Genomic DNA, 9,040 nt, shown 5'->3' on the forward strand with positions numbered 1-9,040 from the left:
TTTAGTCCCGAAAGAGGTAAAATAAAATTTAGGATTCAAATATAGATTAAAAAAAAGGAGTATTAAAGAATTGATTTATCTGTTCTTATGAGCTTAAATTTTTAGGACAAGTGGTGATATAGCATGGTACTAGAGACAGATTATGAGTACGATCCTTGACTCTACAATTCACCTCCTATTTAATTAAATATTATAAATGTTGAGCTTTACATATAAAAAAATATATATATTAAAATATTAATTAAATAATTAAATTTACTTATTTCTGTTCCCTTAAATGTTTAGGACAAATAATAACTTGAAATACAATTGCCTCTTTCTTTAGATTGCCTCTGTACTCATAAAAAACATAGGAGGGATGCCCAATGGGCCAACTACATTCCCAGCTGCCTGCTTAACTGTCCAGTGGGCTGTACGGAGCTTAGGCCCATATTGCCCAGCGATACTGCTCTTGCTTTTCCCACTGCCGGTTCATGGGCTTTCGGGTACCATCCAAAGTGTTCATTTGGCTTGTTCATTCCAAAATGTACTAATGAAAAAAAAAAAAAAAAAAAAAAAAAATAGTGTTTTCAAAATACAATTAACAAAAGTGTAATTTTTAAAATCATTTGTTCTTAAAAAAGCACATGTTGTCTAGGGTTTAAAAATGTGATTTTTTTTTTTCATTTTTTAAGCTGCCATTTTTTTTTCGAATGCACTCCCGAATAAATATTTTTTGCAATTTTATTTAAACACGTACATTTGACCTGCAAAATTACAGAGTCAAACACACTCAAAGAACAAAAAAAAATAAAAAAGAGCCTTTTATGGTCTCTGTAAATCATCTCCTAGCATGATATTTTTTCTTCTTACCATAAAACCAGTTTTCATTTTTATGTCATATTACAACATTTTTTTAAACCGAATACAAAGAAACCTCAAAACACATTAACAAACATAGTCGTATATCTATCAATTAGATCCTTTCTTTATCCATACGCTAAAGGATTTCTTTGCATTTGGACTTCTATGAAGTTTCTTACTTTTCTTTGCTACAGCTGATAAAAATCGTTGTTTTGGACACCACACACAAGCGGGGAGAGAGAGAGAGAGAGATTGGGTAGGTTATTAATTTATTAGATGCAACAGGCTTCTCTTCTCAATTCTTATTGTAGCATATATGGTATATTTACAGAACCATATAGGCATATGAACTAAACGAAAAGAGGACCTATAATCATAAACCTTATACAATAAACTTAATTATTACTTTAATTAGATTATAGAGTTGTTGCTTTGCTAAAAGCAGGCCTTTCGGTGTTTTTCCTTGACTTGGAACTTGAACAGTCACATGCACATGCCACGCATGTGGATCGCTGTTTTCTTTTTCTTTTCTTTTTTTTTTTTTTTCTTTTTCTTATTCATGCATGTGCAGCCTTCATGCTTGACCAGATATAAACTGCTCATGTGATTCCTTTCTTCTGGCCAAAAAAGAGAAGACCATGTGAACGACCCAGACCCAAATTCATTCCTAGGTATATCTAATCCATTACAAAGATTAGAAGCAATGAACAAATTAGACATTTCAGACCAAAAATAGATGGATAATCTATCATTCCTTCATTTAATATATAGTCATCCATATTTCCATAATATATAATCGTTTTTGAGATGACAAAGTTTTCCTCAAATATGGGTCGGAAGAAATTCCTATAAATCAGTTTATTAAACTAATATTTGTGCTTCGAAAATTATACTAAGATACCACCCCGGCCGGGTGTAGAATGAATGAATCTATAATTGATAAGCAATGAAACCTGAAACTGCTGCAACACTAACCTTAGAAGCTAAGTGGCATCTCTTCCCCTCTAAATGAGAGATCTTTGATTTAGCAATGGAAGAAATTCGGAAAGGGGACGGTTACCAATTATTATGTAGTCCACTATTTATCTGACTGAGGAAAAGGGAAGAAAAACTGAAGCTATTGTTTTATTTGGATTGTGAAAGAGCTGAAAATGACTGGAAACCTAATTCCCTTTCTTATTTTTTCCTCCGGTTGATAGAAGAACCTTTTTTTTATAAGTCAATCTCAACAGAAAGTTCATAGTGGTGGAACCCAAGTATACAAAAATATAAAAAACAAATCATGAAAATCACCCCTACTGCCTCAAACGAGTTCTAAAGTTCAAACCACTCCAGAAACCCAAGTCATCAACATACTGATGTGCCTTGAATTCAATTGGTGGATTTGCTTGCTATATTCTTTGTTGTATATCTAACAAGAGGGTTATCTTTTTATAATTTCACACTTTTCTCTATATTTGAATTGTAAATTTGAGTTGGGGTTTCAATAAGCGTGTAATTCACTTCAGGAGCTGTCATTCGGCTAAGAAAGGAGAGTGAGAGCTTGTAACCCTTATTTTTCACAAGTTAGTCAAAGGAACTCTCATCACCTGTGGATGTAAGCAGAATTCAAACTGTGTAAATCTTATATTCTTGTGTGTTCTTTTTCTTTATTTGCTTATGTCAATTTTGTTTATTTTGCACAACAATCAGTAATTCTTCAGGAACTGGTCCGTAGAAGTTGAACCTCATAGAGTGAATGGAGGGAGGGGGTGCTTGATAGTTTTCCGCCTCCCATGATTCATGAGACACGAAAACAAGGGTGACCCCTCTTGGGGCCCTTAGAGAGCCACTACACGAACAAAAAGATAACTTTATATATAAAGTGCCTTGTAATAATCAAAACCTGTAGGCTCGTAAGGACACACATATGACACTTTAGATCAAATGATCCTACTCTTTTTCACAAGAAAACGGAGAATACCTAGTCAATCATAAGAACACGAATGGAGAACATGTTTTAATGTTCCCACCACCACTCATCACCATCATGAATTATGTGATCACAAAAGCATTTTAAAGAAAACAATATTGACACCATTTTTTTAAGAAAGAGAATATGATAAAGATATAGATTTGCAATGGCAAAAGAAAGGAAATTATATCTTCATTTCTGCTATATAAGCTTTGCGGGTTTATACTAATGCATGGCAACTCCTAAACCAGGGCCCATTTTACATAAATTAGTATCGACAGATCAGGTCCCACACAAACTTAAAAGGGTGTTTACCTGTTGTTGTTGTTGTTGTTGTTTGGCCGCAGCAATATCGATATAATATCAGAGAATTGAGGGCGCTTTGAAGGGATATTGTTCCAGCACTTTGTCATCAAAACTTTTAGAATTTGTGGGCAGTCCTTAGGGATATCTGGTCTAAGGCCACAAGCAGCAATCCCAACCGCTGCTTGCACAGGTGAAAATGCAGCATAAGCTGCCTCACCAGTCACCATCTCCCAAATTACCATCCCAAAACTGTATGCATTACTCATCCATGTCTCAGAAACACTCTCCGGGTCACCAGCTATTATCTGTTCTCAACCCGGAAAAAGAAAAAGAAAGAAAAAAGTACCATTTTCAGCTTTGCAATACTCGATGAATTGGAATATACTAAAGGAAAAGAAGAGGCAAACTTTCATAAACAATCAAATATAGGTGAGTTGAAATGAACTCAAAGAACTTAACAATTTTTTTTAATTTTTTTTTAAGTGTTCCATAACTCTTGCAAATGTTGTAGTTTGAAATAAACAGGAAGCGTTTTTTTTTTTTTTTTTAAGTGTTCCATAACTCTTACAAATGTTGTAGTTCGAAATAAACAAAACGCGTCAAAAGATGTTAATGCAGGTACTGTCCAGAAAGGGATAATTAAGTTAAAGTTTCAATCTACACCTGTACCTTATCTTTCTTCCAAAATAAAGGACTAAGCCAGCTGTAAATATTTGGCACTTATCAGAAATTATCAGTCCTTAAATTGCTTCCAATGACATCAACAACACAATATTATGTAGCTAACAAAGTTAGGAAAAGGTGCTTACAAATTGTAATCTATTATTATTCTTCTTTGGCTTTTGTTTTTTGTTGCTTTTTTTAAGAAAACGACTACTAACATTCGGACTAAAATCATGCCATAACCTAAAAAGCTCCATTATGTGGGCTCCACTAGTTGAAAGAAATGTCATGAAAGTCGCACTTTGGGATCAAGCTAATTTGTTTAGGGAATATACAGGAGTGCTTAGATAAAGTTAAACACAATATTGAAGTATAAAGCAAATACAATTATGAAGACATGTTAAGCATGCGTCAACTATGATGTTGAGACAAGTGACATAAAGTCTCTTTTAAAAAAGTGTAGAGTGGTCCTTAGAATCCAAGTCACATACAATGGATCTAAGTAATCTTTTCTTACGCAGTAAAATTTACATTCATTCATCAAAGAAAAAACATTTTTTTTTACAAAATTCCCAAAAAGTTTATTTAGGTAAAGTTGCATTACATATTTACGTTGGCAACTAGAGAAGATAGCATAAATATTTTACTGTAATAGTTTAACATATAGTTTTAATTCAAATCCAGTGTAAAAGTTATTTACCAAAAATCCATCACCAACTTGCAAACCACACTGTTAAAAATAGCAAGCAGAAAATCACAGGAAAACAATCAATGTGTGATCAAGGTTTCCTAACATGCATTTGGACTATTGGATGCCACTTGGAGGGATTTAAAGTAATTCCATCATAGCAAATTATAATACAAAAATCAGACAATTAAGTTTCTTGAAATCCTAAGGAGTATAGTGAAACGTGGTTTCAAATGCATACTTAGGAAAGCAATGATGGCATTTTATTTCCACAGCATTCAGCATTTGGAAACACAAACCCCACCCATGCATTTAATGGCTCAGTCGAGTTCTAGACTAAGTTATTTTAAATGCTTAGCGATACTGAGTGGAAGAATATCATTACAGGTCACCTGAAATGCTCCAACTAGTTAGGCTATTGCTTTGAAAAAGAAAATGTATCAATTTTACGTACACATTTATATTGCTATGAATGATTTTTGGTAAATTGAAGCCAATGTCATAGGGAACAAACCTCTGGGGCTAGCCACCGATAACCATCAGTTTCATACTCCATGGCCTCACCAACACTATTACAAGCAGCAACTATACCCATGTCCCCCAAGCAAGCATTTCCATGCCGATCCAATAAAATCCTCTGCGTGTTGAGATCTCTGTATGCAACACCATGATCATTCATGAACTTAATCCCCTCCGCGATATCAACAGAAATTCTTATAATTTCCTTACTCTGAAGCTTCTTGCTCTTTAGCAATAAGTCATGAACTGATCCACCTTCCATCAACTTTGTCACGACACACAACCCATGAGTGTCATCGACACAAACACCATAGAATTGCAGAATGTTTCTATGCCCACAAGTCATGAGCTCCAACAGATCCTTTCTGAGCTCAAACTCGTAAGAATTCCCCTTGTCACAGCCCTTGAGCTTCTCAATTCCAACCCTTTTGCCCTTGTAAACTCCCTTAAATGAATTGGGTCCAGTCTGATCAATAAACTCAAGATTATCCGAGTTCAACAGCCATTTCCCAATCTCATCCCCACCTGACTGAATCGTCTGCCATTCATCAACCGATACTACAAAAGACGATGTGGGTAATGGCAACTGAAGCTGAATCTTAGTGCTCAAATTCTCAACCCCATTTCTATAACTTTGGTCACCCGGTTCTTCTTCAATCTCTCCGAAGTCTATCCCTTTGGTGCTCTCTTCCTGACACCCACAAAACCCAAAAGGGAGCTTCACTGCACTGGTTTTCGGCTTCTTTATAGCCGATTTAAGAGCATTTTCAATCCGGGTTTTGACCGATTTCTCTTGCCCAGCTTGAACCAGAAGGAGAACAACCCCAAGAGTGAACCCCTTTTTCTCAAAGATCTGAATCTTCTTGCAGCAAATGGAGGCGCTATCCAGTGCCCCCGACATTGCCGGCCACGAAATCGAAGAGTTACATGCAAATGTGAGCTTGAATACAGACCCTTGAACTTCATCATCTGACACTTCTTGAATCAACATCGCAGGGTGGTCATCCCCTGATGCCTCCTCTATCAACTTGATATGAAGGAACACTTCTTTCATATCAAATCCCGCTTGAGCATAACTGTTAAGAGTCAGTTTAACCAAAATCGTACTTAATAAATAAATAAGAAAATGTGAGAAAACTATTTAGAATCAATTCTCTGTAACCTAAATGCTCTGTTTGGCTCCTGAGAGTTTCGATTTCAATGACACGAAAAGAAACAAAACCCATTTCTCCACTTAACTTAACAAGATCAAGATTATATACTCCGTTTAGTTCAGGACAGTTTTTCATTCTTTGTTTGTCTTTCATTTTCCTATACTTTCTCAGCAACCAAACAGAGTTCAAGCTTCAGCAACTACTCCAAACCTGAGCGGCAACGAATCGTAATGCCTGCGAATGTTGGAGACGAGCTTCTCCGGGAGCTGGCTACCGGGGTAGAGCTGAGTGAGGTTTCTTACGACGCTGCCCCACACGACCTTTCTAGTGGACTGAGACTCGATCTTTAGCGACGAAGACGACGAGGACGAGGACGAGGAGGGAGGTGGAAGGTCACGTGCCGAGTCGAGATTCAGCGAGTTCTTCAGCGAGGCGAGCGCCTCGGACACGTTCCGGCTCAGCCTCTGTAGGCGCTTCTGCATCGCCGAAGACTCCTTCGCTCCGGTCCCGGCTGCTGCAGCCCCGACAGAGCCCCCCGGAGGCGAGCCCTCCGATCTGTCCTGCGTCCTCATCAGCACCTGCTCCACCATGTCCTCGTCCGTACTGGCTCGGCTCGACCAACACTCCAGCGCCGCAGCCATTGCTCGCTTCCTCAAACGCAAACCAAATGTCGCGCTCACACGGCTGAAGAGCTCACCTCAAGCGACACTCAGATTTCTTAGTCTTTACCATAATGTTTTTTCTTCTGACAGGAAAATGTGAAAGACCGAGAGGGAAGGGTGGTGGTGGTAGTAGTTTGTTTGTTTAGGAAGGTGAGCTAGCGAGAGGGTAGCATGTAAATACTAAATACCCCCAGCAGTGGGGTCCACTGGCCCGGGTTTTTATCATTTGATACTTCACCGCCTGGATTATCTGTTAATTTCACAACGTTTAAAGGAGAGTAACACTTCGAATTTGGTGATGTGAATATTGACTCCATTATTGATTTCTTAGGGTAATTACAGTTTTTACTACGCAATTTTTACAAATTTGTCAAATTTATATGACAGTCGACGTGACACTCATGATATGAATCACTAAATATCAAAATTTCTCGTCATTGAAAATCTTAATAATTTTTTCCGCTCGTGCAGTTGAGAAAGACTATGACTATGTGAGAAGCTCTTGATGGGCCTCTTGCCACGCTCCTATAATTTCATGTACTTCATGTTAAGGATTATAAGTGTACTTATTATATTTTTAAACTGATGTGATAATTCACGTAATATTCATTATACTAGGCACTAAAATGTTGACTATTATATTACACTCATTTTATAAAATATGAACTATCATATAATTTTTCTTCCCACAAAAGTTTTTCTCTAAATTTGTTGAAATAAATTATTTTAATTCAGTCTCTTAAATTCTCTATTAATTCTTATTGGGCAATCTTATATATCATTAACTTTTATCTTATTATTATAATGAAACGACGGGGTCTAGTAATTATTGAATTTTAAAAAAAAAAAACAAAAGCTAATTCATGATGACTATTACTTTTCCTTACTTATAAAAAAATATTGCATTACGCTTCTTTATATTGATTATGACCGAATCAATATAATAAAATAAGAAAAATGATTTGTATTAATTTTTTTTTCATATTTTTCAATATTATTTAATAAATTAATTATTAAATTTGTAAACTTATAAACTTCACATAAGTTAATAGTGAACCTCACAAATCTAATGATTATTAATTTATTAAATTTAAAAGAGAATACAAGAAAATTATTAATAAAATATTAAGATCAATTATTTATCATAAAATAAATCTACTTACAAGGAGACGACGAAAGTAGAAAATGTTCACAAAAGAGCTATCCATGTCTCCACTCTACAGAGTACGAAGAGGCCCAAGAGGGTGTGGGACATGGGCCCGGGTACATGGACGTGGGTCCAGATGTTAGTTCGCGGTCTGCCATGTGACTCCAATTTGGAAAAAACCAATCGGTCTTGACTCTTGACGGGGGAAATCAGGGCCGTTGATTGGGGGAAGGATATATTTGGGACTTATATGCGGTTGGTTTCTTATGAGTGGGTCCGCTGATTGAAAATCTCGTTCTCATCAGAACACCATCTCTTCAAACTTAACGGATTGTCGTCATTCGATTACAAAGCGGGACCTCGTGCGGATTTAGCCGGATTCTGTATGAATTATTTTTACTGTAAGTATCTTATTTTCTTGTATTTTCTTGTTAGATTTATATGATATAAACTGGATTGATTTTTTTTCCATGAGGTAGATAATATAAATGATAAAACCAAATTTAATATTTACCTTTTTAGATTTTTAATTTTGATAATTAAATCCTTAAATTATAACTTGGGTTCAAATAAGTCTCTCTATTAATTTATCATCCTATTATTTTTTTATTTTGTTTTTCTAATTGAAAATTTGTATGCTAGGGAGACTAATTATAACTATTTTATTTGGGCGTGACCATAGTAGCACCTACTTATTGGGAGCCGCACAAGAGGAGCCTAAACAGTGGAAACCGTAGACGGCGGGCACTCTCTCAAGTCCGACTGAGACATAACTTGACTCAACTCCATAAAGGCATCAATGAAAATAAATGTGGCTAATATTAATCAGGCATATGTGAGAATTTTTCATTACGGAGTTTCGAACCCACGCCTAGTACATACCTAATCACTTTGAAAAAAAAATTGAATCATTAAACCACCACCCTTGATGATAATTTATCGTGCTATTAATTAACGGCATTAGCCACCTTCTTCCTCTTGTATGACAGTCTACAATCCCTATCACACCTCTTTTTTTGCCTTAAGATTTTTTTTTTTTTTTTTTTTAAGTTTATATATTTCTTTCAAATTACCATTTAAATTAAATTCTTTTTTAAAAAAAAA

The 9,040-nt window shown here is 35.8% G+C and overlaps 1 protein-coding gene across 3 annotated transcripts; it reads right to left on the bottom strand.

Annotated features, from left to right (window-relative positions):
* Positions 1–350: 350 nt before the first annotated feature.
* On the bottom strand, positions 351–6,924 carry LOC132164792 (Protein kinase superfamily protein). Of its 3 annotated transcripts, none has more exons than XM_059575353.2 (4): positions 6,338–6,924; positions 4,969–6,049; positions 3,113–3,408; positions 351–509 (listed from the first exon to the last, which is right to left on the bottom strand). In XM_059575353.2, exons 1-4 carry the CDS (start codon positions 6,766–6,768, stop codon positions 422–424), a joined length of 1,896 nt encoding a protein of 631 aa, XP_059431336.2. In that variant the 5' UTR covers positions 6,769–6,924; the 3' UTR covers positions 351–421. The 3 variants fall into 3 exon arrangements, with proteins under 3 accessions (XP_059431336.2, XP_059431338.2, XP_059431337.2); XM_059575355.2 differs by lacking the exon at positions 351–509 and adding an exon at positions 1,107–1,457; XM_059575354.2 differs by lacking the exon at positions 351–509 and adding an exon at positions 1,107–1,460.
* Positions 6,925–9,040: the final 2,116 nt, after the last annotated feature.

Source organism: Corylus avellana, chromosome 8 (genome assembly GCF_965113065.1).
Source record: "Corylus avellana chromosome 8, dhCorAvel1.hap1.2, whole genome shotgun sequence".
Lineage (NCBI taxonomy): Eukaryota > Viridiplantae > Streptophyta > Magnoliopsida > Fagales > Betulaceae > Corylus > Corylus avellana.

What these genes read in the sequence shown, in the direction of transcription:
- LOC132164792 (XM_059575353.2), bottom strand. Translation starts at nt 6,768, where the DNA reads ATGGCTGCGGCGCTGGAGTGTTGGTCGAGCCGAGCCAGTACGGACGAG. An exon ending in ATCGGTGGCTAGCCCCAGAG is followed by an intron (nt 3,409 to 4,968) that starts GTTTGTTCCCTA and finishes GGTTGAGAACAG; the next exon opens with ATAATAGCTGGTGACCCGGA. An exon ending in AACAACAACAACAACAACAG is followed by an intron (nt 510 to 3,112) that starts GTAAACACCCTT and finishes GGAATGAACAAG; the next exon opens with CCAAATGAACACTTTGGATG.